At 42.4% G+C, this 26,089-nt stretch overlaps 3 protein-coding genes across 6 annotated transcripts in view; 2 read left to right on the top strand and 1 right to left on the bottom strand.

Moving 5' to 3' along the window:
• The window catches only part of rps6ka3b (ribosomal protein S6 kinase, polypeptide 3b), a 51,100-nt gene extending 42,473 nt beyond the window's left edge, over positions 1 to 8,627 (top strand). For both annotated transcript variants that reach the window (XM_030079271.1, XM_030079270.1), the window contains exons 17-22: positions 386 to 544; positions 1,654 to 1,815; positions 2,156 to 2,232; positions 2,491 to 2,608; positions 2,829 to 2,969; positions 4,430 to 8,627. In XM_030079271.1, coding sequence (XP_029935131.1) covers positions 386 to 544; positions 1,654 to 1,815; positions 2,156 to 2,232; positions 2,491 to 2,608; positions 2,829 to 2,969; positions 4,430 to 4,552 — 780 coding nt within the window. In that variant the 3' untranslated portion in view covers positions 4,553 to 8,627. The remainder of the gene's footprint in view (positions 1 to 385; positions 545 to 1,653; positions 1,816 to 2,155; positions 2,233 to 2,490; positions 2,609 to 2,828; positions 2,970 to 4,429) is intronic.
• Positions 8,628 to 12,688: 4,061 nt separating this feature from the next.
• On the bottom strand, positions 12,689 to 16,202 carry LOC115378507 (zinc finger protein 771). Its single transcript, XM_030078760.1, has 2 exons — positions 15,852 to 16,202; positions 12,689 to 15,113 (listed from the first exon to the last, which is right to left on the bottom strand). Exons 1-2 carry the CDS (start codon positions 15,930 to 15,932, stop codon positions 13,926 to 13,928), a joined length of 1,269 nt encoding a protein of 422 aa, XP_029934620.1. The 5' UTR covers positions 15,933 to 16,202; the 3' UTR covers positions 12,689 to 13,925.
• Positions 16,203 to 17,415: 1,213 nt separating this feature from the next.
• Positions 17,416 to 25,620, top strand: eif1axb (eukaryotic translation initiation factor 1A X-linked b). 3 transcript variants are annotated; one of them, XM_030079627.1, is made up of 8 exons: positions 17,416 to 17,613; positions 19,784 to 19,867; positions 21,144 to 21,247; positions 21,558 to 21,608; positions 22,101 to 22,182; positions 23,488 to 23,579; positions 24,102 to 24,130; positions 24,465 to 24,638. In XM_030079627.1, the coding sequence occupies exons 1-7, from the start codon at positions 17,598 to 17,600 to the stop codon at positions 24,105 to 24,107; spliced, it is 435 nt and encodes a 144-aa protein (XP_029935487.1). In that variant the 5' UTR covers positions 17,416 to 17,597; the 3' UTR covers positions 24,108 to 24,130; positions 24,465 to 24,638. The 3 variants fall into 3 exon arrangements, with proteins under 3 accessions (XP_029935487.1, XP_029935486.1, XP_029935485.1); XM_030079626.1 differs by lacking the exon at positions 24,465 to 24,638 and adding an exon at positions 24,652 to 25,620 and having other exon boundaries at positions 17,417 to 17,613; XM_030079625.1 differs by having other exon boundaries at positions 17,418 to 17,613; positions 24,102 to 24,638.
• The last annotated feature ends 469 nt before the right edge of the window (positions 25,621 to 26,089 follow it).

The following is a 26,089-nucleotide window of genomic DNA, read 5'->3' as shown; positions in this document are numbered from 1 at the left end:
TACATTTTGACAGGTTCTGCCATTGGGAGGGAAATCTTCTTATTAAAGCCTTAAAGCCTTATTATCCTTAACGAAAAATTAACCAAAAAAAATGAAAAGTTCTGGACAAGTAATGGTTGTTAAAAAAATAATGTTAACTGAAATAAAAATAGAAACAAAGCTTAACAAAAAAAAAAAAAAAAAAAAGTAATGTGTCCAGATCTGAGCCTGTTAGATCAGATTAAATGCAGCTTTCACAAGTAGATAAAAGCCATTTGGACAGGTGGAGTGTGAGCTGCCCAGGATGACAGAAGGTGTGTGTGTGTGTGTGTGTGTGTGTGTGTGTGTGTGTGTGTGTGTGTGTGTGTGTGTGTGTGTGTGTGTGTGTGTGTGTGTGTGTGTGCAGGTGTATGACGACGGCCGGTCGGTGTACCTGGTGACCGAGCTGATGAAGGGCGGCGAGCTGCTCGACAAAATCCTCCGGCAGAAGTTTTTCTCGGAGCGCGAGGCGAGCGCCGTGCTCTACACCATCACCAAGACTGTGGAGTACCTGCACGTACAGGGGGTAGGCTACTGTGTGTGTGTGTGTGTGTGTGGTGTAACCAGTATATTTGCATGTTAGGGCTCAGATAAATATTTTTTTGCATGTGTTTGAAGTGGTTAAGCTGGACTTTGCATTTTGGTGACCGTGAATGGCAGCGAGAGGGAAACTGTTTAAAAAAAAAAAAAAAAAAAGCGCTTTGGTGTTTTATACCAGAGAGACGAGAGAAGAGAAAGCAAATAAACAAAGTGTCACACAGGGACGGGGAGCTTTTTGTTGCAGCCTGTCTTCAGTATTAAGACTGATGGAGTATGAAAACCTTTTAACCCCAAGTTTGGTGATTTTCATGTTTTCACTTTAATTAGCAGATTGTTCAGGGTGTCTGCACGTCTTTGAAAAGTCTTACAATCTTAAAAAGTCTTAAATTCAGTAGGCTTAAAAAACACTTATCATAAATTTCAATTTATTAGGTCTTAATTCCCACATAAACATCTTATCTGATCATTCATCATTTAAATTCTTTTTGTCAAAAGTTGTCAGGCTTTTCCACATGAACTTCATCATTTCTCATGTTACAAAACTCTGATCCGTTCTTTATATCGACATGCTACACTTAATGTGTGTAGTAGATTACTCACTTTATAGTTACTCTCATGTACTACATTTACATGTACATAAGAAACCAAATTACTCACTTTAGCAGCTACAGGGAAAAATCCACAAATATCCTTGGAGATACTTGTTCCAAGTTAAATCAAAGCCAATAAGCAAACATATTTCTACCTGAAACTGGCCTCAGCATAAGACTAAATATATCGTATTTACCTTTACACTCACCTGCAACGCTCATTTGAAAGAAAACAAGATCATTTTTGTGAAAACAAGTCTTAAATTTTGCTTTATGTTATCTTGAAAAGGTCTTGATTGTGGACACCCTGACACCATTTCAAAGCCCATGTTGTAGTGTTTGAAAAATGTGCCATAATCAAGTTAAACAGAAAAGGCTGTTTTCTTCTGTCACTTTGGAGATGGAAACTATTCAGCCAACAGCGTCAGTAACCCGTAGCCGTCAGTTACCTGGTGAAAAACTAAACGTGCAGACCTGCTGTAACGTGGAGCTCGGTGTTTTGCAGGTGGTGCACAGAGACCTGAAGCCCAGCAACATCCTCTACGTGGACGAGAGCGGGAACGCCGAGTCCATCAGGATCTGCGACTTCGGGTTCGCCAAGCAGCTGCGGGCGGAGAACGGCCTCCTCATGACGCCGTGCTACACCGCCAACTTTGTGGCCCCCGAGGTGCGCCGGCCTCTCGGCTTCAGTTTTCTGTTTTCATACCGTCTCTGTCGGGTTTTTTCCACTCGTCTCTGTCTGTGTTTCATGAGCTTATTTTTATCTCATCTCTTTAAATTAATTTTTTGATGTGTCTGTTTTTTCAACACTGAAATAAAACAATCAACCTAAACCAAAAACTTCACTAAACTAAACTACAGTTGTGTTTACTCCATTTCTGAATCAGATAAAGGTTGAATCACTGTTGTGTTGTGTAAATCTGAGCTGAAGATGATGAAAAAAGACATTTATCTGGGTGAGAATGATGCTGATTACTGGAAGTTGTGGTTTTCTGGTTTTCCGGCAGGTGTTGAAGAAACAAGGCTACGATGCAGCCTGCGACATCTGGAGTCTCGGAGTCCTGCTGTACACCATGCTAACAGGGTAGGGCTCTGTGTGTGTGTGTGTGTGTGTGTATGTGTATTTCTGAGAGGATTCATCACTGAACAGTTAAAAAAATACAAAAACATTCACTCAACCGGACAGGATTCCATGAGATATGTGAGCAAATGTGTGTTTATTTTTAGGATAATTTTATTAACCCCACCGCCTTATTCCTTGTGTTTTTATTTTATTTTTCTGGGTTTCCTTAACTTCCTCTTCTCCTTTGTTCTCCTTTCCCTCCTCCGTCACACACTCCAGTTTCACTCCCTTCGCTAACGGCCCGGAGGACACGCCCGAGGAGATTCTGGCTCGCATCGGCAGCGGGAAGTTCTCTCTCACCGGAGGATACTGGAACTCTGTTTCCACCGAGGCGAAGGTGTGGACGCAGACGAGCACGAACACACACACACACACACACACACACACACACACTGGCTGTTCAAACATTAGATATTAGTCGTCGTGGTCCTACATGGTGACTCCATCAGCGGGGAGTCCTGTGTGGTTAGTATTCGCATCAGCAGTGGCCATTTTCCGTTTGATGTTTGTACCTTTGACCTTTGACCCTGAGCTCACCGTGTGACCTCTGACCTCAGGACCTGGTGTCGAAGATGCTGCACGTCGACCCGCACCAGCGGCTGACAGCAGGCCAGGTCCTCCGACACCCCTGGGTGACACACAGAGACCAGCTGCCCAAGTACACCCTCAACAGACAGGACGCCCCGCACCTCGTCAAGGTGACACACACACACACACACACACACACACACACACACACACACACCTCGGACTCTTTAGTTTAGTCGTGCTCAGACAGCAGGCAAGAACAGATTTTTCTGTCGAGTCTATTTTTTTTTAAAAAGCGGACTGTCAACATTTTAGTTTACAGGTACCCGGATCTGATTTGTGTTTTGACGGTTAAAGTATTTGTTTAATTTTTTTGCCGATCTTGATTGCCGGTTTATTTTTCTAGAAGCCGAAGCTGATTTTCTTTAGAAATGACGCTGCGTGGCTCTCTGTACAACAGGTGCTCTTTAATGGGGCAGGTCAAAGTCCATTCAGAGGCAAAATCCTGGAAATCTGACCAGTTCCTTGTTCAAGTATCTAATTTTATCACTTCATTTAAAGACGGAGTGGATTTGTTTTGTCTCCATCATCCAAAGACTTCAAACAAGACTTCCATTCTTTTGTTTCTAACTGATTTTCTTTAGTTTAACGTAATTTACAGCGTCATCAATCATCTTTTAAACATTTGAACTCTATTTTTTCCACAATATTTTTTTATTTAACTTTTAACAAGTGAAATACAGCCTCTTACATTTATGCATTATATAGTATCATCTATACAAGCCGCATCACATTTCCAAAAAACAAACAAACAAAAGAAACAAACACATAAAAGCTAAAAAAAAAAAAAAAAAAAAGAAAAAAAAAAAAAAATATATATATATATATAACAGCCCCAAAAACATACATTAATGCTCCTCTGTTTCAACCAGGTAATCTATTCATAATAAAGTATATTATTTATGATAGATACAAAATACTTTAAAGAAAAATAATATACACAGAAGATGAGAAAAAAAATAATCCACAAGTCTGGAAACTACATGATCTACCCACATCAATCACTTACTTGATCAAGTGTTAAGTCTAACTTCTTAACATAATTAATGAAGGGCCTCCATACATTCTCAAATACATACTTTTTAGCTTTTAATATATAAGTTATTCTTTCGAGTGGAAGGCTTATTAACATTTGTCTTATCCATTGAGTAGCATTTGGTCTATGAGTCTTTTTCCACAGCAATGCAATACATTTTTTGGCATTAAGCAAGCTGAGGTCTATGAATGTTCGTTCATACTTGTTGAAATTATGTTTTTTTGGATATAGACCCAACAGAAAAAATTTAGAGTTCAATGTAATTTGTTTTGAAATAATTTTTTCCATTATTACTCTTACCTCTTCCCAGAACACTTTAATTTTTTTTGCATTGCCATATACTTTGAACTCTATTTTATTGCAGTTAGAAGTTTTTTCATACATAGAAAAAGGTCCCAGTGCTTAAAGATTTGTCAGGTCATAAAACAAAAGAAAACTTTTTTAAGTGTAAATTCTCAACAGTAACTGTCCAAATCCAGCTGCTTCCACGTCGTGTTTGACTCTTTGTCTTTCTGTGTGTCTGTCTCCCACCAGGGGGCGATGGCGGCCACCTACTCAGCCCTCAACAGGAACGTCCCGCCAGTCCTGGAGCCGGTGGGCTGCTCCACTCTGGCCCAGCGGAGGGGGGTGAAGAAGATCACCTCCACTGCTCTGTGACCTCATGACCTTTAACCCCTCTGCCCCCCCCTTTTCCCCGCCCTGACCCCTCCCCCGTCAACTCTGACCTCGATCTGACCCCCGCCGGACCCCCTCTAGTCCGCCGGGACAGACTACTGATGGACCTAGGAACCGCTAACGCCAAATAGGAGCACAGAAACCGCCCTCCGCCCGCCGTCCCGCACCGTCACGGACTCCAGATTTCCTCTCCCGCCTCGCCGTCGAGTCGCCGGAGTCCGTGTGCTTCTGGTTCCACCTCAGCTGAGCTTCGCTGAGCCGGGATGAAAACCCGTGGAGGTTTTCGGGCCGCGGTCGGAGAGTCGTATCCGGTCCCTGCTTCGGACAATCAGCGCCGCCTCGTAGACCCAGAGACTCACGCGTCAGGAAAACAGATGAGCTGTATTTATTTACACGTAACGGGGAAATTTTGAATATGATAGGAACATGGTAATCTAATGTATGCATTTAAAGACCTAGGATCATTGTTATTATACTGTCGTTATCGTACTGCGTAGCTGTAGATCATGCATTTAAACCTCAAGTAGCCTCTGAGATGACCGCGTCGGCAGACGGAGGAAGGACCGTTATGGCACCCTCATCATCACAAGAAGACGAAGCAGATTCTGCAGAGACACACAGCTCCGGCCGAGCCTCCTCTGACCCCCACAAGGAGCCGCCTCGGCCTCAAGGTGTCGCCCTCACGCGTTTGTGTTCACCTGCATCCTGAGTCAGACCTCGCACGGCGTCACAGCCCTGGAGGAAACCCCGGAAACAGGCTGGTCCAAAAATAGTTTTTAACACGGTGCCGTGGCGAGAAGGAAAAGTCACACCGCACGATGATTTTCTTCTCAGGCACAAACAACACAGATATTTCCAGTATTTTAACCCTCCAAACAAAAAAAAAAAAATCAGCGTGGAAAGTCTCAGCCTCAGCATTTGGCTTCGATTTTTAAAGCCCACCGTTGGTCCAGCGATGTCTCATAGTGGCTGAGGAATCTAGACGTTCATTTTGAGGCTGAAGTAGACCTTTGCTGTGCCTTTGTGTGACAAATATTTTTTTTACATCCTCCAAGTATAAAATGATATTTTATAACCACTTTTTTTTTACCAGCCCTTTTTTCCTAGGATGCCACATTTCCTCCGGGGTTTGACACCGACTTAAAGCTGCTCATTTAACACCATCAGCACCAGTAAAGCTAAATTTGTTAGTGGTTAAATCGTTCACAGCAGATTCAGCCTTTGTCGCTGAGCGTGCACGATAACGTTTTGTATTTTTTACCGTCGCACTTCCTGTGTGAACCCCTGAGGATCATAAAAGATCCCATAAGTGTTTGTAACGTGTTCAAACGTGTCAGGAAATACAAACGCACAACAGCGACACCTTGAGGCTGTTTGGGCTACAAACGTGGCTGCACTGAGTGACACGAGGAGACGTTTGCACAACTAACGTAAGAGAATATGGGGTGTGTTTGCTTGCGGGGTTGTGTCTGTGTGTGTGTGTGTGTGTGTTCTTCCTGTAGAGGAGTCAGATTTTGGCCCGGCAGCATCCTCCACTTCCCACACAACAGGAGTGTGTCCTGGTTACCTGGCAACACGGCGTCCTGGTTACCGAACACGTTTATTTCCCTTTGCCTTCACCACACCGTTTTGCTGTCCGATGACTAAACGGTGGAAAACTTCCTAACGGCAGACACGATGTCGGACCTCAGAGGAGGAAGTCGGCCAGGAGAAACCTCTGCCTCCACTGCCGGAAACCCAACTGTACACACACCTGCACCGGGATCAGCCTCCGACCTTCTGCACGAGTGTGTGAAGCACTGATGTCGTCTGTGCGCGCGACAGACCGGGAGCTGAACTGTACATATGCGTTGAGCAACTCAGGTTTCTATGAACTAAGACAATGCATTTTTTTTATATATGTCCAGTAGGAGAGCTATGTACATAAGCACACAGAGCTTTGTGGTGGAGCCGGATCGACGACATGCCACGTGGACACGGTCCTGTCCGGAAACGACGAAGAGCTGCATTCCAAAATGTACCCAAAAGTTCATCATCCCATTTTCTTAATTTCAGAGGATCCCATTTTTCGTCATGAGTTAAATTCATCGTTCGTTTTGTAACAGCAGGCGCCGCACACGGTCTCCTTTTGGAATGAAACTCTTCAGCTCTCACCGCCTCGCCTCACTTCCTGTCCTGCAGATCCACAGCAGGGAGGCGAGCGTCGGGCGTCGTTTCTCCACAGGACCAGAGTGACTGAATCCGCTGAGTCATCATGCACATGCACAACATGTTAAAAAAAAAAAAATCCTAATGTGTTCATGTGTGCGATACAAAGAATGTTCTGTCAGCAATCCCTTTAAACTAAGCCTAACTCCACCTGTGCGTTCAACAAGTCCGAGTGTAGCAGCAGCGATCTGAGGACGGGTTCACACATTTCCCATCAGCCACATCGGCCGCCGTCTTGAAGATCCACTGGAGAATTCATTTTCCACAAATAGTGACTAATGAATGACTTAATAAATGTAAAAACAAGCAGCTAGAAACTTGGAGCGGGAGCATCTCGTTGTGTTGTCGCAGTAAACGGTCTCATCATCAGCCCCCGTCTCCGCTCCAAAACATGAAGAGCTGTAGCCCAAAACGACCTGAACAAACTGCCAGCTCGCCGACAAGCTGACTAAACACGAAATAAATCAGATGATCAGTGAAGATGGGATCAGTTTACAGTCCAAAAAACAGCACATAAACAAACCAGGTCTTTTCAGTTTTCTTAAAATGGTGTAAACAGCAGATATAGAAACAAGCAATGATGATGATGATGATGATGATAATTATAATAATAATGATAATACTAATACTCTTTATTTATCGAGCACTTTTCAAAATCCACGTTACAAACTGTTTCATAAAGGCAACATAAAATAAACAAGACATAAACTCATCACGTTTGGAGCATAAAAACTCAAACTCAAATTCAAATTCAAACTCAGATAAAACCAGGAAGGCTCTCTGATCAAAGCAAAAGTAAAGTTTTAAGAAGGAACTCAAAATAAATCACCGACTCGGCCGACCGGATCGTTCCAGAGCCTCGGGGCCCGAACTGCCGACGCTCTGTCCCCCTTTAGTTTTCAGGCGGGCGGCTGGAACAGACTGAAGAGCTTTGAGCCGGGATGTCAAGGAGCTGTGTTCGTTAAAAAAAACAAACAGAAAACAGCCCTCGATGCTTTCTGTCAGACATTTCAGTCGGAAAAGAGGGCAGCGCTCCCTCAGGCCGCCACAGGGGGTGTTTGTTTTCCATCCCCTGAAAGCCCTCTGTTTGTCAGGCCTGGGTGGGACGTCCCGTCGGGGTCGCGGCCGCCCTCTCCGGTGGATCAGAGCGGTGTGATGCTGTCCTGTGTCTGTCTGTGCCTATGCTTCACTGTACCTCGTCCCAGCAGGGCTGCAGTGGGACGAGCGGGGACCTGTCCTGTGTCCACACTGGAGACAATCAGCTGTAAAAAAACAAAACAAACAAACAAAAAAAAAAAACACAAACACAAACACAGGCTCTGCAAACTCACCAGGCCTCGCTCCCGCCCCCGTGAACCCTCCCTCCACCCTGCTCCCCATCAGGTTGATTATTTAAACTTCATCACTGTCTGCTCTCTCTCCTGGGTCATCTGAATGTTTGTTAACATAAGGGATGTACAAGTTCAAATTTTCTTTGTCATTGTTTTATATATATGTGTATAAATATATATAAATAATGTGCATTGCATCTTTGCCTCATATTCGTCTTTAATTGTACAGCTTTGGGGAAGGAATGTAAAAGGAATGTGTCTTCAAGTGATTTTTTTTCTCTCATTAAGAACGGGGTAAATGCTTTCTATTTTTGTTTTTGGCCCTTGACTTCATGTTGTCCCCCCTCCCTCTTCATGTTGCCCCCCCCCCCCGCCTCTTCATGTTGTCCTGTCGAGACTGTCCTGCCGCTCAGTGTCGCGTTCAGCCCCGCTGCTCGCCCAGCTCTCTGTTTTTGTATCTGCAGCGAGGGCTGGACTTTCTACAAAAATGAATAAAAAAGGATGTTCAGCGAACAAAACACGGTGATTTTTCATTGACCAGCCAACATTTTCAGTCATTTCCAGACTGAACTCAGTGGGAAGTTTCACACGACTGCTGGCACTTTGACATTTAGTGAGAAGGATCAGGTGTTTCCCTCAGAATTTTATTTATTTTCAGGGTAGAAAATCCTCTGAAAGAGCATTTCAACCGTCACAGCACCAAAACTCCACTAAAACTCAGTAATGATATTTTTGTCTGAACTGCACTTTAAAAAACTGCAGCAAACAACAGTCCTTTAAATGAAGAATTAATTTACAAAAAAACTTGGACACTTAAATTAATCAATTGAATGCACAAAGAGAAGAAATTTTCCAGTTTGACTCTATGGAAATTTACTACAAAAAATTCTCAAATTTAATTCCTGTCTTGTTAGGCAGCAGTGAGGCTCCACTGGTAAAACCAGTGTGAGGGAATAACCCAGTGCTGGAAATGAGTGGTATTCCCCTTTAATTGGGTCAGAAAATACACAGGAAGATGGAGCTGATATTCTAAACAATGTTTCAAAGCCTCAGCCTCAAAGTATATATGTGCAGGTTTTCATGTCAAAACATAAACCCATAATATCTACATCTGTATCTATACAGGTGTAGATTCACCTCTAAACATCCAGAGGAAACAGATGATTTCTCTCTGAATCCAACAAAAAAAAAGTGGAAGTTGCTCTTCTTGGTGTGTGTGTGTGTGTGTGTGTGTGTGTAGCTGATCTCACTTTGAAATGAGAAAATCAATGTTGAAGAAAAATGTGACCTGCCTGCCAGATGAAGAGCGAGCTGCCGCGCTGAGAGTCGCTCCATGTCGATCCATCTGAGAGGGGAAAAGTTTTTCATGCTGATAAATCAAATCTACATTTACGAGGAGCTGCTGAATATTGAGTATGGGCACCCATCATGCACCTGGGTTTGACCCCCGGTGTCAGTCAGCAGCTGATCTTCTCTAATAGTGTGTGACTCCTGGGAGGCAAATGAGATTTACACTTCCCACCTCAGAGGATTATTAGGAAGGGACAAATACAGTTGGAGGTGTTGAAGTCTTTTTATCATTCACTAACTGAACTTCACCCCCCAAAAAAATCCAAACCCAGATCACGTCTGTCCCGCTGAGCACGTTCACACTCACCGAGTCCCTTTTCCATCTTCAGCTGGACAAACGCTGTAAAAATAAATGAAGGAGAGCTCAAATTCTCTTGAGAAAGCGGGTTAAGACGCCAAAACGGCTCTAATCAATATGACACGAGTCTAGGATTTTTTCTACATCTACATAGAGATATATACATATATTTATGATGGTGTATTAAGGGAAGAGAAATAATTGTGGAGCTCAGAAAATCAAAATTTCCCAGATTAAATTTGTAAACTTAGAAGGAAAAATAGGATTTTTCTTGTCTTGTTTTTGTCTTGTAAATTTGTCACTTCATAATCTGAGAATTTTTGCATTTTCTTCTCACAAATTTGAGTTTTTTCTTGCAAATTTCCAACAAGTTTTTTCTTCTGAATATTAACCCCTTCCCCTGGCCCAATAATTTTTTTCACATATTTTGGGTATAAAACCGAACCATGAAAAAATCAAACTGTTCAATCCTTGACACACTCTACAAAGCACAGTGTTACACACACACACACACACACACACATCCACTGCATGAGAGCATCTACCCACACACTGAGCTGATGAATAATCTAAGTATTTTTCTGTCTTTTTAAATGGTCTGAGTGGATTTTGCCTTTGATAGAATATTTGTTGATTTCATGTTGTTATCCTAAAATCTGAGTGAAATGTTATTTTTGCAAATAAGACAAAATACAGAGAACAGTGGGTTTATTGAGCTGTCACACCCCTTAATACACACTCAGTGACACTTTATCAGGTCCACCTGCACAATCTAGTCCAATCCAATCCAGCTGTTGTGCCGTAAAGTTTCCTCTCCTGCTGCCTATAATGCTCAGCTTGTCTTGTTGTCACGGTAACAGAGGAGTTCATTCCCTTCTATGTTTGGCATTGAGCTCATAGTTAGTGCTGCTGTTGGACTGGACTGCACTTTACTGACAGCTGTTTCCACTATTCTGTCCCACCGCATTGCATATAAATGAGGAGGGACAAAAAATCAGAAACATCTCTCAGTATAATGTAGTCCAGTAGCAGACCTCTGCAAACTACAACCTCAATAATAAACACAGAATTAAAGTGACACATTCTGCACCATGTCAACACAAACTGAACATGATAAACTTTGGTAAAAGGTAGAATTCATGGCAGAGCTGCAGAGCTGAGCTGCATCAGACTTGACAGGTGGAGCTGAGGAAGAGACACTGAGTGTAAACGTATCATGATATGACTCATTTATGCAAAAATCGCCTGTTTAAATCATATTCATGTTTATCCCATGGAACCGAATGATAATCTCAAACCAAACTTGGATTGTCAAAGTCTTACTTAAAATGTTTCATTCAGAATTTTGTCCGTTTTTAAAGGTACACTACGTAAAATTGTATGGACAATTTAGACTCAACTGACCCCCCCAAAAAAAAAAAAAAAAAAAAAAAAAAATGAAGTGCTTCTTCCACATTTTCTGCCATAAGTCGAGTCAAAAAGCCGCGTAGTGCACCTTTAAAAACGTACAAAATGTTGTCATCAGTTTGCACGGCAGAATTGTGCCATATCCTAAAAATCAACATTATATTATTTCCCTTTAAGATAATATTGATTAATGTGCCGCGCCCTGCTCACTGCCGTATTCACCCGGTCGCAGTGGCACAGAAACATCTTTTAGTTTTCACCGTTTGACTCGCACAGCATTATGGGTACACTCACATCTCGTGTGTTTGCAGGCGAACTGAAATGATTTTCTTTTGCCAGGTTTATTATTAACGACACACAGATTCACACTCAGGGTGTCAAAGGTTCATGTAAACAGCCTCCACCTGAAGAAGACTTCCCTGTAGTCACCGAAAAATGAGCGCAGGATGAAAACGGTTTGATGATTTACTTTTTTTATCATAGCTGCAGCAAAACTGGAATAACTTGTGTGAGCTGTGTGATGCACGATATATCACATGTATGTACAGAGACATGCACTGACCCGGATCAGGGTGTGGCTACAAAGAAAGAATTTACAGTCTCTCCTGTGGCTCGGCGTGAAGAGCGAAGCACCGGCAACGTAAGGGCTGCAGGTTCGAGTCCCCGTGTAGCTCAATGGCCGGTGCGAGACACTAGAACCACCGGGGTTGGGGGTTCAAGTCCCGCTGAGACCGCCCGTACAGAACATGTACCCTCTGTTCACACGATGCTACAAGGTGTTTGAGATTCTCTTTAAAAAAAAAAAAACTCCACCAGATGGCACAACTCATAAACAAAAGGTACATTTCTAAATAACCAAAATGATTAAAAAATAAAATAAAATAAAAAAAACACCATAAGAGAAGGTGTGATTCATATTTTTCGTCATGAACATGCATAGTCCTGTCCTTGTCCAAGACAAGTCAAAGATGCATAAATGACAGATCTCAGTCTGGAGGGAAGGAAATAAAAATTCATCAGAGGACTAAAGGATGGGTTTGGTGTTTTTTTTTTTTTTTTTCAACCCAGCTCATATTAAAATATTGATTCCCATCATGTAGAACTGAGCAGCACAGCGTCACTCCGTCCAGCAGGACAGCAACCGTCACAAATGACTCTTTTTTTTTTTTTTTTTTTTGGAAACAGAAAACTCAGAGTACAGTCACATTCTATATCCTCCTGAGACCCGAGGAAAAAAAGTGTCTTCCAATTTAACTTTTTCTGTGATTTCTTGTCTATTTAGAGTTAAAACAACTCACAATTTAGAATTTCACAAAAATATTTTTATTTTAGATTTTACAGTACGTCCACTGTAGTGGATTTTACTGTAAAAATCAGATAATTTTAAATTTAAATAAAAAACCAATCAAATAACCATGGATAATCAATTACAGACAATCAATGCCATTAACAAGAAAACATAAAAAACAATAGCTAATTTCTTTTTTTTTTTTAAGTTTCTTTTGTCACGACGTGCGTTTTTTTTTTTTGCAGCTGCCATTTTGGCTCAATAGAAAGTGGGTGTTTCCCTCATCCCACCTTATCACATGAGATATCATTGGAAAGGCCTGGATCTCCTCTGTACACCAGGACTTGATAGCGTAGCTCCAATTAGTAAAAGGATATAGACGATCAATTGATGTCCACCACAGAGGACATAATTGAATAGGCTGGGTCTCAGGAGGATATTTGATATTTTATAATTACTCAGCTCTGAACCACTAGTGTTCATTACTTTGTTTGGAACTACTTTTTCGGCGACCGCTTTGCATGTCAAACACTGGAAACCTGTGTGGCAGCCGAGCTCAGCCAGGCAGCAGCTTCCTCAACCTTTTTGGCGTCAAAGACCCTGAACGGAGCCACATCAGGCTGCAGGCGTGGATTCAATAAGATGCAGCCTCTGGTATCCCTGTCCAATCAGATTTAATTAATCTGTAACTGCCTGGAGTGCAGATTGGCAGATTAACAGTGAGGAATGTGAAACTGAAGTCACTCTTATACACTCTGTCATTGGGCGAGCTTCTAGTCAATGAAATATTATTGAAATTAAAATATTCCCCATTTTTTTTCTGGACCATTTGCACCTTTTTTTCCCCGGTAGGCAGCTTCAAGAAGTCGCCGCTGCAACCAGATCAGCGTTTCTCTTCCTCAGGATCGGCCTGTTTGTCAGAGATTTCCAAACATGAGGACGCAGCTTCACATAATGAGGACAGCAGCTCCCAAGAGAAGACTGCAAGCTTTTTTTTTTTTTTATTTATTCTGACTAATTAGGTTGTTACGCTGAGTGCCAACTGCCTTAACTTATTTCTTTGACATCAACTCTGAGTCAAGATGTCAGTAAAAAAGGCCACTGGGGAGTTGTAGAAACTGTCTCTGTTTGGGGGCTGATGTCCGCTCATCATTCTGAGGCTGCTCTTCAGTTTCAAGACTTTAATCGACTGTGCTGTGAGTTTCCTGTTTTCAGAAAGGATCATTTGTAATGGTTACTGCTCTGCTGGACTGTGTGGAAGGCTGAGTGTGCGATTTATGATTATAAATAAGAGCCATCGTCTTGATACAGTCTGGGTTGAAAAATACAGAAACTATTCATTAAGCTGGTGTTGATTACTTTTCTAGTCTATAAACACTTTTCTAGTCTATAAAACGTGGAGCGGTAAAACGTGTCCCGGGGTCTGGTGTGACTCAGAGCACAATCTGCTGAGCCGGGCGCTCCGGGCGGCGGTCAGGAGTCCGACTCGTCTGTGGCCGAGTTTTCTGCCCCGGAGTCGAGGCTGGCGGACGGCGGGTGGCTCTGGCCGGACTGCGCCGCTTCGTGCTCCTTCCTCTCCTTCTTGCGGCTGTGGTTCCTCAGGTGCACCAGCAGCCCCCTCTCAGTCATTTCATAGATTTTGCACATGGGGCAGTAAAAGGGCGAGACGCCGACGTGCCTGAACTGATCCGACAAGTAGGACGCCATCGACTTGAAGCCTTTATCGCAGATGTCGCAGCGAGGAATGACGCCGGGGTGCTCCGTCTCCAGATGCTTCCTCAGGCCCCACTTGGTCCCCGTGAAGCCCTGCTGTCCCGTCTCGGTGCTGGCCGCGCACAGGGTGCACTTGAACGCCGCCTCCTGGTTGGCGTGGCGACGCGTGTGTGTGTCCAGGTCGACCTGGCTGCGCACCGCTTTGTTGCACTTGGTGCAGAAAAAGTTCTTCTTCCCCTCCTTGTAGTGCATTATTTTTAGATGCACGGCAAAGCCCGACATCTTCTTGAAGCGCTTGCCCGGCGGCGGGCACAGGTTGCACACCAGTTCACTTTTGTTTGGGTTCGTGTGGTTTTCCGTGGCGCTGTCGTGCTCGGCCGCGTGCTGCAACAAACTCTCATTGGTCTTAAAAGCTGCACCACATACGGAGCAGGAGAAGCTCCCTGCCTCTGTCCTCCTGCTCCTCCTCTGCTGCGTCTCCTCCTTTGACCTGGACTGTTGAGCCGAAGGCCTCGGCGGGACACTTTCCCCGGACGTGACGGGTTTCACCTGCTGCTTGGTGGGAAGCTGTCTGTCCACAGACATGGTGAACTGGTAGCTCTCTCCCTCCTCTTCTGGATTGGAGTATTCAATGACATACACTCCCTCCTCCTCTTCCTCCTCCATGTCCTTCAGCGACTCTCCCGCTGTCAGACACGTCGCGCTCTCTTCCTCCACCGGCATGGAGTACTCCACCTCGTAGTAGTCCACGCCCACGCCCACGGCCTCGTCCCTGCCCTTCTCCCCCAGCTGCGTCTGCAGCCCCGCGATGTGCGAGTCGTCGATCCGGACCACCGTGATCTGGTCCATGCCTCCGAAGTTCTCCCAGTGTCTGCTCTCTGACGTGTGGGAGGATGACGGCCTGTTGGCTGCGCTCCCTCCTGTGCCCACCAGGTGCTCTGACGACTCCTGACACGGGACACAACATGATGTTTAAGTCGGGGTGGGGGAAAAAAATGACTGAATCGATTGTAAGTAAACACATTGATATCATATGAAGCTACAAGAATCTGCTGGTACCAAGAACGTCATGCTGAGGTTGGCATGGCGGCTAAACATCGCCCCAAAGTTAGACTAAATTTTGATGAAGGTAAATCTGGCATGGCCATTTCCAGCTTGACCTCTGACCTCCAGATGTGTGAATGAAAATGGGTTCTCTCCCCTTTGCAGACACGCCCACCTTCTGCTAATCCCATGCAGTTTGGGCCCCAAAGCCTGCAGTCCACATGTGTTCTTGTGGCCTGTTGTAAAATGGTGTGTGTGTGTGCAGACTGGGGCCTAAACAGTCTTGGAGCTGCATCAGTTGGCTTTGACTGGAAAGCTGAGACTCTTGTGGATTCAATGAGCCACATTTGATTCCTGTGTGATGATGTTGGCCCCCATAAATAAAAATATCGAATTGGGATTTAAGTATCATGATAGAATCAACTGAGGAGATGAACAGGCCTGTTTTTAAGGCATGCATGCAGCAGAATAATAATGTCATATCCCCCATGCTTCTTAAACAGGTAAAAACACCTGTGTATGTTGCACAAACACACAGTGCAACTTGCACGGCCTCCATGCTGCTAAAACGAGGCCACCGCTCAAAATGCGGCGTTTCTGTCCTCTCCAGTGATTACAGACTGATAATAACAGCCTCCTTACCACGGTCACTGTCTTTTCCCTGGTATAAATGGTCGGAACCGAGTCAGCATTGGGCAGAAAGCCGCTGCTGAAGTCAGCCATCACAGCGGCTCGGCGGCAGGCTCGCTGCAGACAAAACAAACCAGCAGCCAGCGAGCTAGCACGCAGGCTAATATATCAAGTCAAGTCTGTTCCACCTGGACGTCGTTTTTTGAATTTTACATTTATTGGCTACTTAATGTTGAAAACGGCGAGTTGAAATACATATGTCCATGTTCAGAAACAAGAGAAAAGGGGGATTTAATCGGCAGGGAAAGCTAGTTTTGGCTCGGCTAGGCTAGCACTCCCCCGTAAAATGTCTATTTTCTTCTGGGTGAGTGACAAGCAGCTGCGGAGAGCGCCCCCTGCTGCCGAGGCGGACTGCGGAATTACAAGTAACGCTAAAAACCCCTAATAATAATAATAATAATAATAATAATAATCCTGTTTTTAACAACATTTACGAAGCATGAGACACACTTTTCATCGACTTCCCTCCAGCACAGAAATACTCTCCATTTGTTAAAAGCTTTTTTCTTTTAATAGAGGCATGAACTTATATAAACATACACATCACACATCCAGCACCCAGCTCAGCATCTTAAACCTACCTGCTGTCTGATGAGTGCACACAGTCCCCTGCACACTGCGACTGTTATTACTTGTCACTACTCAAACTGTATATTTTTTACTATGTACATATAGATACTGTGAATAAGCCATTCATTCCTTATTTATTATTATTATATTTTAAGTTTATTTTAAACTTTTTTTTTCCCTCTCCTGTAAATAGGAGTCATACATATTTATTACTTCTTCTGTTTTACTTGCACAGTTGCTGGAGTAGTTGCAATCCCATTTCACCGCTGCTGCACATGTACAATCATGCATGTGACAAATAAAAAAAACTTGAATCTAGAACTCCAAAATGAGATTCATGTTTCAGGACAACACATTTTTTTTTTTAAACTGCTTTTTGTTTTTAATTATGTATCTTTTTGTTTCATTTTGTTGTATTTCTCTCCATGGCACTACTTTTTGTTTTATTGTCTTAATGCTACATATATTTGTTAGCTATATTATTATTGTCTTTGTTCACGACAAAAACAAACAAACAAACAAACAAACTACTATTTCAAGATTCACATCATTCACGTCACAAACAAACAAGAAAGAAAAGATAAGTAATGAAAAATAAATAAATGAAATAATTAAATTTTAAAAATGTATGCAATAAACCCACTTAAAGACTTAAGATGCGGAATTTGGCAAGAAGTGAAAATTAAACCAATAAGAACAAATGCATTATTTTATTTGTTATTACTCACGTTGCAAAAACAAAAAATAAAACAAAAAAATTAAAAATATATCACTACCAGAAGTATATTTATAGAATCTATTGTAACGAAAAATGTGGATACTTCATGTACTTGACCTGAATTTAATTTGATAAGAAAAAAAAAAAAAAAAAAAAAAAAAAAAAGGAATCATGACGTCACAGCCGGTGTTCCTTTTCACATCTTTCAATAAAGCACCGCGGTTTTGAATGCCGTGACGCACCGCGCATGCGTAAACCCCGGTGAAGCCTCAGCGGTGACTACCTGCTCCTCGTTCCGCTCCGCTCCGTTCAGCTCGGCTCGGCTCTCACTCGACTTTTGTAAACAGTGTTGTAACGACAGGAACTCGTCCCCTCACGACAGCGAAGATCACGACCGAGGTGTAAAGAATATGCCCAAGAATAAAGGTGAGGGTAACATTTGGTGTTGTGAAATCGGCTCCGTGCTGACGAGCCCGCCGCGGAGACACGCAGCGAAAACGTGACACCGAGCGGCTAACGTTAGCTAGCCGCCGTGTCACATGGATTTTATAAATATATCCGGAGCTAGTGCGTGTGATTTGTGTTGAATCCGTGTGTGTAGCTGACGTTAACTCTGCTTGCTATAATAGTAATGCCGGCTAAAGGCTGTTTCCAGCTGTCTGTGAGATACAAAGTCGGCGCTAGCTAGCATAGCCACACAGCCATTGTAATTCGGTTGCTAGCTAGCCGCTCAAGCTAAACCCCACCCGGCCCGGCCCGCACCCTCCGCCGCTTTCTTTCATTTAATTTAACACTTGCAGCTGCCACTTTCGTAACAATATGTCCTTAGTAAGTCGTGTACTTAACATTACGACTGTGCGGCTATCTTAAAAATACGATATAAACAACGTAGCGGTAACTAATGTTGAAGTTAATAGTTGAGTTTCGGTTAGCTTGGTAACGGCCAGCGCCGAAACGTAACGGGACGCTTTTGTTGAGTTTACCTTGTTCGCCCCCTCTCTCTCTCTCTCCAGGGTTGCCAGATCTGTGAGACAAAAGCAGCCAAACAGCCACTCAAAACCAGCCCAACCTGGTATAAAAAGGGCCCAAAAATCAGCCCAATACCAGAACTCAAAATATGCCCATAAAAATCCATATAGTCCAACAGCATTGCTGTAATTGCAAAATGCACTATAATATCTATAAAATAACACCATAAACATTAAAGGCAATTTCCCGAAACAGTTCTTTCACCTATTTAATTTACAGTATATCAGAACTTAAAATATAATATGGGATACCTTACTTCAGCTGAGTGGTGCTGATGATGTGATTGGTCATGTGCTGAGTGGCCTCACACAGCATTGGCATATGATTTGTCTGTGGAGCATGTGACATATGTGGATAGTTTATATGCTGATCTGGCCCGGAGTCAGTTTGACAGGATTTGGGTATAAACGTTGGGTCATTCAAAATATGAATCTTTATTCATGACTGCCCAAGCCCAACCCGCGGACAAAATTTGTTACCCGCGGCAACACTTAAAAAGTAGCCCAATTTGGCGGAAAAAACGCGGACTTGGCAACCCTGTCTCTCTCTCACACACACACACACACAAAGTAGAGGAAAGGGGCATTTCCTCTTAAGGTGAAGCTTGAAGTCAACAAAAACAGTGTACAATTCATTCTCTTGTAGCTTCATGACAAGACCAGTGTTGTCATGTGTTGAGTTTGTCGTGTAATGCCTCGATCAAGTCAACAGTCTGGACGAAACTCATTATATCTTGATGTACTTTCTCTCTGTTGGTGTTTACAGGTAGGGCTGGGACCATATGTTAATCTCCCAACTCGATCCTATCACGATATCTGCGTGCTGATTTGATATGTATTGCGATTTGATGTCACGGTTTATTGTTGTTTTTTTAATTATCCTCTAGTTTGTGGTAAAGTTTCATGAGGCTGAGGTCACTTTATATGGTGATGTCCGGTTTGAAAGAAACGCTCTGACTCCAGTGAAATGGCTCAAGTATTGTTATTTGTATAAGAAGCATGGTGGGTATGATATTATTATTCTGCTGCATGCATGCCTTAAAAATAGGCCTGTGAATCTCCTCAGTCGATTCTATCATGATACTTGGATCCCAATTTGATATTTTTATTTATTGTGGCTAACATCATCACACATGAATCAAATGTGGCTCATTGAATCCACAAGAGTCTCAGCTTTCCATTCAAAGCCAATTGATGCAACTCCAAGACTGTTTAGGCCCCAGTCTGCACAAACACACCATTTTACAACAGGCCACAAGAACACATGTGGACTGCAGGCTTTGTGGCCCAAACTGCATGGGATTAGCATGAGGTGGGCACGTCTGCAAAGGGGAGAGCCGTGGCTGCCCAGAGAACCCATTTTCATTCAGAGATCTGGAGGTCAGAGGTCAAGGGACCCCTTTGAATATGGCTGTGCCAGTTTTTTCCTCACCAACATTAAGCCTAACTTTAGCCAGTTTACCAACAGATTCCTTAGATTGTTTAGGTCTTTAATTTGTTTTGGTAATTTTAATAAAAGAATCATGATACTGGAGTGAATTATTTTTTTCCCCCCATGCTATTTACAGGTAAAGGAGGAAAGAATCGGCGACGTGGAAAGAACGAAAATGAGTCTGAGAAGAGAGAGCTGGTGTTCAAAGAGGACGGCCAGGGTGAGTGGATGTGCAGGTGCTTCAGAGGCTGTAAGGTGGCATCAGCCTGCAGTCTGGGAAGTGTTGAGATTGTGTTTTGCATGGAAATGAACCCCTGTGTGTCTTTTTGGGCCAATGGGGGGAAAAAAATGTGAAGACAAATACATCTTAATATACTTACTGTGGATGGGGCGCCTTTGATTTGTTCTGTGACACTTAATGAAACACACAACGATAAATGATGTGTAGGTTAATATGTAAATACATATTTGCTGAGAAAATTCAACTTTAGTACACCCACTTCCTCCAATTTATAAATTAGATCTTAAGTTAATACACCAGTCTCTCCAAGCGCAGCGGTTTATCCTTCCTGCTCCCTTCAAATTTACCTTTTATTATTATTATTATTATTTTGCGGTTACTTTGACCCCAGTAATTTAAAACTCCAGAAAATTATTACAGTAAAAACTCTTACCTAAGTTCATGTGCCAGGTACTTTATGTGTCTTGTTGACAAGCTAATTAGCCTTTTCAGTAAAACATAACCCTCGATGTTATACATCAAAGGTCTTGTGGGAATCATGATTTTCCCTCCCAGATGCCACATTAACTCTCAGTGGTTCTGGCACTAGTACATGTGTGGTTTTGTTGGGTGAGAGCGCTAAAGTGGAGGGAAGTATTTTGAGCATTAACATGTTGTAGTTCCTCAGTGTCATCTAAAACAACTTAGACAAATGTGTGTAAAATGCTGATATGTTTTACACAGCTGTAACAGACTCCAAACAAACACCGGGACTTACAAAACGTGTCCAGGCTGCTGTTTCTGCTTGTAAATGTGATTGTTTTCATGTAGCAGTAAAACTACAGCACCAATCACTCAGTGTCAAAAAGGACAATAAATTATTTGAATTTATATATTCAGGGTCACAGCAGTACTTTATTACTGGTTGCAGGAAAGCACAATCTTTATTCTTGGGATTCTTCACTTGTGGTTGCTTGTAATTTTGGCACTAGGCCGCACTGACTTGATCATCAGCCACTATTTAACAAGCCGACAGGATTTTCAGAGCCGGGCCTTTAAATACTGTCTGGTTACCTGCATGTGTAGCTGAAAGAACAGAGAAATTCATCCTCTGCTGAAACTGATCAGCTGTTGAACTGCGGGTTGTGTTCATTTCCCTCTGCCTTGAAATGTCAGATTGTTCTACCGTTGGAGAAACTGCAAATAGCTCCTGGTTATACCATCAGCTGTTGTTTAAAATGTTAATCTCCTCTCTCTCTCCCCCGGCGTCTTCCAGAATACGCTCAGGTGATTAAAATGCTGGGTAACGGACGTCTGGAGGCCATGTGCTTTGATGGAGTCAAGCGGCTTTGCCACATCAGAGGAAAACTCCGGAAAAAGGTAGGAATGTCCAATCGTTTGGCACCTTTTCACCACCAGGGAAAATGCTGAGCCAGCACTTTGTCCGTGGCTGGTTAGGCAACGTTAATGTGGCATCATGGGACTCAATAGGCTCTGTATGTGTGTGTGTGTGTGTGTGTGTGTGTGTGTGTGTAGTTCAGGTTGGGGGTCACCAGGTGCAGTTTAATGCTGTCCTTTTTTTTTTTTTTTTTTTTAAACCTAGGTGTTAGATTCACATGTTTTTTCTTGACAGTAGAGACAAATTAAGTAAAGCTAATGTTTGCCTGCAATGTGTTTTGTTGTTGTTCAGGTTTGGATCAACACGTCAGACATCATCCTGGTGGGGCTGAGAGATTACCAGGTGTGTTGCTCACTCACAAATCACATAAACCCAGACCACTGACAGTGTTAAGTCTTCATCTGGGAAGACACGGAGAATTTTCTGCTATTTTCAGCTCTTAAATGCCTCTAAATACTCTGACATGGATGCGAGAACAGCTTTGGTTTTACTTTATTTTTTTAAGATGCAAAACTAATTGTCTGGCCAGGGTCAGATTAAATTATTTGTACCTGTATGTAGATTTGGTTTGCAGTGAGAAGACGAGACATACATCTGAAACACAAATTTTACAGTCAACGCAGACATTAGACCAACATTATAAAAGTACTCAAGGCTCCAATGATAAGCAGCTCATTTAATATAGAAATTGTGTATGATCATATATCTCACTTGATTAAATGGTCATTCAGTAATGGCACACATTCAAATATCTTACTTGAACATTTGCCGTGGCTCAGAAAGTTAAGTTGCCATAGTTTCTGTCTGACCTCGTTCTCGTTTCGTCTGCTCCAGGACAACAAAGCTGACGTCATCCTCAAGTACAACGCAGACGAGGCTCGCAGTTTGAAAGCCTACGGAGAGTTGCCAGAGCATGGTGAGTAAAAACAACACAGATTAGATTAGATTAGATCAGTCATTTTCCCGCACGCAACCAGGTCTGGTGGTGATTAGTTTTGGCACATGATGTTTGTAAACTGTATTTTAAGGTGTATTAACTCATGTGCAGTGAGCACAGAGCACATTAAAGGCCATATTACATCATTAAATATACATCACGTCACCATGCCTACAGACTGCATCAACATTAACAGACAAAGTGCAATAAACAAGGAATGATATTAACACAACTTTGCTGCAACACCACAGCTTTTCCATTCAAAGTCTCACGTCCAGAGTTTAGTTTCATGGCCAAGGCACTTGCAGTGAAAGTTCATTAAGTAGGATAATTCATTAATTTAATGTGCTGAATATAAAATTTGGGAGGGGTCTTAACATGGCCGGATAAGGAAACATCCAATAGTTGGATATCTTTTTGTCATTTATTTTTTTTAATGACCAATAACTGCAAATAATCAAATGGTTAAAACTGGACGTGTGTTCATGTGCTTGCAGTTTAACTGCAGACAAACTGACCCATATTGAATATAAATGGGCAGTTACAACAATGTTACTAATGAACCTTAACAACAGACTTGTGTAAGACTATTGGTTGCACAGACAGACAGAGATAAAACAGTGCGGTCTGATAAGAGGAATGCTCCCTCTACCTCTGTTGTGATGCTTTTAACCTGGAAATGTTATGACTAATCACTGTCTCCAACTTTGAAACCCTGGTCAGAGTTTGATCTCAATAAAGTTCATTACAGTGATGAATTTTGTAGTCGTAGAGAAATGCCGTCACCTGCTGACCCTCTTTTAACTTGTAATTCACAACATTTTAAGTGCAGTGAACAATGTTCTTAAGTGCAGTATCCATTCCAGTATTTAAGTTTCATATTTATTGGATGTGTGCCTGTTGTCTGTCTTAAATGGTGTTATTAATTACAAAATGTCAAATTATACAATGTCAAAACCTTTCTATTTTTTTCTATTTCTAGTAATTTAGTGCAGTGAAATTAATTTTAATTCCTGTGCTCATGTAATTGTATCAGTGGTCAGAAATTTCTCAGCAAAGCTGGACCACAGAGTCCACTTTGGCAACAAAACACTGAACAGTGCTGGTTTTAGGTGATGAATCGATCGTTTACCAATTGACAGATTCCCCCTGAAAACAATTCAGGTTCACCACGTTGTAACAGCGAAAACTACAGTTTTTATGATACAGAAAAGTTGATATTTCATAGATGAGTTAGCTATTGCTGCTTTCTTCCTCTCACACTTTCCCTCCTCTTCCTCGCAGCCAAAATCAACGAGACAGACACCTTCGGGCCCGGAGACGACGATGAGATCCAGTTTGATGACATTGCCGATGACGATGAAGACGTCGATGATGTAAGCTCCCTCGTCTTTCTCTGATTGATTTGATTTTTCCACGATGACACAACCTGCAGCTCTCGGTGTGTCAGGAAGTGTTTGTTGAGTGGTGTTGGTTTCAGGAAGTCCAGCTTTCTGCACCCTGACTGAACACATTTCATCCCTGTCCGTCACCGGTGATTCGTCACTTGTACGATGTCACCGGTGACGACTTGGAGTGAAATTTTCAGCTACAGCCAGCACAGACAAACAGATTTCAAGAGCTTTTCATCTCCTTTGTTTGTTTTTGTTTAGTTGGGGGGTGAATTTCTGCCCCTGACACTTTGCTCCCTCACATCCGGGAGATTTTCAGCTCATCATAAAATCATAAACCAAAGTAGCTCCATTCCTGACATTTGGAAAACTGATTATAAAAGAAAAACATGGCAACCCAGCAAATGAATGTTAAAACCTCAATGTCACAGCAAAGTACAAATGGAGAGCTGGAGAGATGTTTAGTACTGATTATTATTCTCTGTTTTCTGTCTTTTTTTTTGCCAGATCTAAGGACCTGAAACCAGCGGGGAAAGGTGGGATTTTACTAGAGATGCTCCGATTGGGATATTTTTGAGCCGAAACATCGCACCGATAGTTATTACTTTTAATAAGATCAGCCTATGCCAATCTGATTACCAGTATATTATATAAAAAGAAAGAATGTTTAAATTTCTTTTGCAGTTTGTTTGCCATCAGTAGATGTCGTTTTTTTGTTTGAACAGCTCCAAGTGCATATTTCACATAATAATAATGATAAAAAAAAAAAAGAAATCATCAGTACTTAACTTTGAGTTCATGGTTAACACATGAATGAGCATGACATCTTGCATTGGTAGTGTGTAGACGTGTCACTTGTATCACCTGTAGCAAATGGAAGACAAGGCACCGTGCTGCTGGGTGATTATCATGCGATGCGGATGGCTTGTGTTTCCTGCTCTTCATGCAGTTGGATTGGAGAGTCGCAGTAGGCTGATCTCACCAGTATCATGAAAATCTGGAGCATCGCTAGATTTTTTTACCTTATGTTTTTTTTTTTTTTTTTTTTTGCTTCCAGCATCAACAAAACAGCAAAATTCACTGACGCGTTTCTGGAGTCTTTGTTGTTCTGCATTGTCCAAGCAAAAAAAAAACACTCACTGTTCGAAAGGAGCTCCGCCGTCTCACTGATACCACAACTGCAGATATCTCACCAATACATATATATACCTAATGCGTTATCTTTTTAAAGTGTATTTATATTGATTTCACACAATGTGGAATTTAGAAACAAGTACAGAATCTCTGGATTCGCAAATAAAAAGATAAACCATTTTATGTTTTGTCGTCTGGCAGTGTGTATCATTGTAGCTCTAGTTGGTAACACTTCATGTAGTTTTGGACAGTTTTGAAAAAAAGCTGTTTATTGGTGACTGAGGGAGAACACTGAGAACCGCTCTGTATCTGTTGGATTTTTTTTTTTTTTTTCCGTGTTGTATTCCATTGATAAAACATTGCAGTTTGATGAATTATTTGCTCTTTTTGGGATTGAACCATGGTGAAATGATGGCAGTCCCTCTCCCCTAAAATGAAAAGAAGAATCAATCTGTATTTTTCTATTGTTTCCCTTGTTTGTGTTTGTCTGTTTTTTTGTTTGTTTGTATGTTCAGTTTTGAGCAGCTCACTCTGTGGTTTCAGGACAGTCAAGTCTGGTCCGGCCGGCCGCTCTGTCTCGCTCTAGACCAGTGGTTCCCAAAATCTTGATGTGAACGACACCCTCCTAAACACACACACACACACACACGCCAGTGAAACCTCATATCACAGCCGTCATTTTTACACATTCTCTGATTGTGAAAGCTTATTTTGCCGGGGACCCCTTGGATCCATCTCCAGGACTCCTCGGGGGTTCCCTGCCCCGCTTTGGGAACCGCTGCTCTAGACCGCAAGAGGCCTGTTTTTGCTGTTGTTCTCTTGAATTAATTAAAATGTAATATGATATTTGAAGGCTGAGTCGAGGGGTTTCCAATAAAGATCTTAACTCCAAGGATTTGGGAAAGTGTTTCTGAGCGCAACATGCAGTTCCCGTGCTGACCTTACGGTGGCGATATTGAGCTAAACTGGTTGGTTAGTCGGGGTGCAGTTTTTAAGAGAAATTCCCTGCAGGGATCAGGAAAGTGTCTCATCATCCTCGAGCCCATGTTCAGCAGCTGCAGCAGGATCCCACAGGCCTTGAAAATCCTTTGAAGATAAACGGGCAGCCCTTAAGGCTCTTTGTGTTATGATTATTAAAATACATCCACATTTGTTAAAATGCTGCACTTCACATCCTGAGAAAACAGCCTGTCGGGGAGATTTTTGTTTATACACTAATAGATGGGTTAGGCGTGAAAATGGGGATTTACCTGATTTTAGTATCATGTTTAACTCCAAAGGATGCCAATTCTGACTCCTTGAATTTCATCAAGCATCACCTTGAAAGTCATGAAAACAGTATAGGAAGACTGCTGGATCTG

This window comes from Myripristis murdjan, chromosome 20 (assembly GCF_902150065.1).
Source record: "Myripristis murdjan chromosome 20, fMyrMur1.1, whole genome shotgun sequence".
Taxonomy (NCBI): Eukaryota; Metazoa; Chordata; class Actinopteri; order Holocentriformes; family Holocentridae; genus Myripristis; species Myripristis murdjan.
This window is presented reverse-complemented; position numbering and strand designations above follow the sequence as displayed.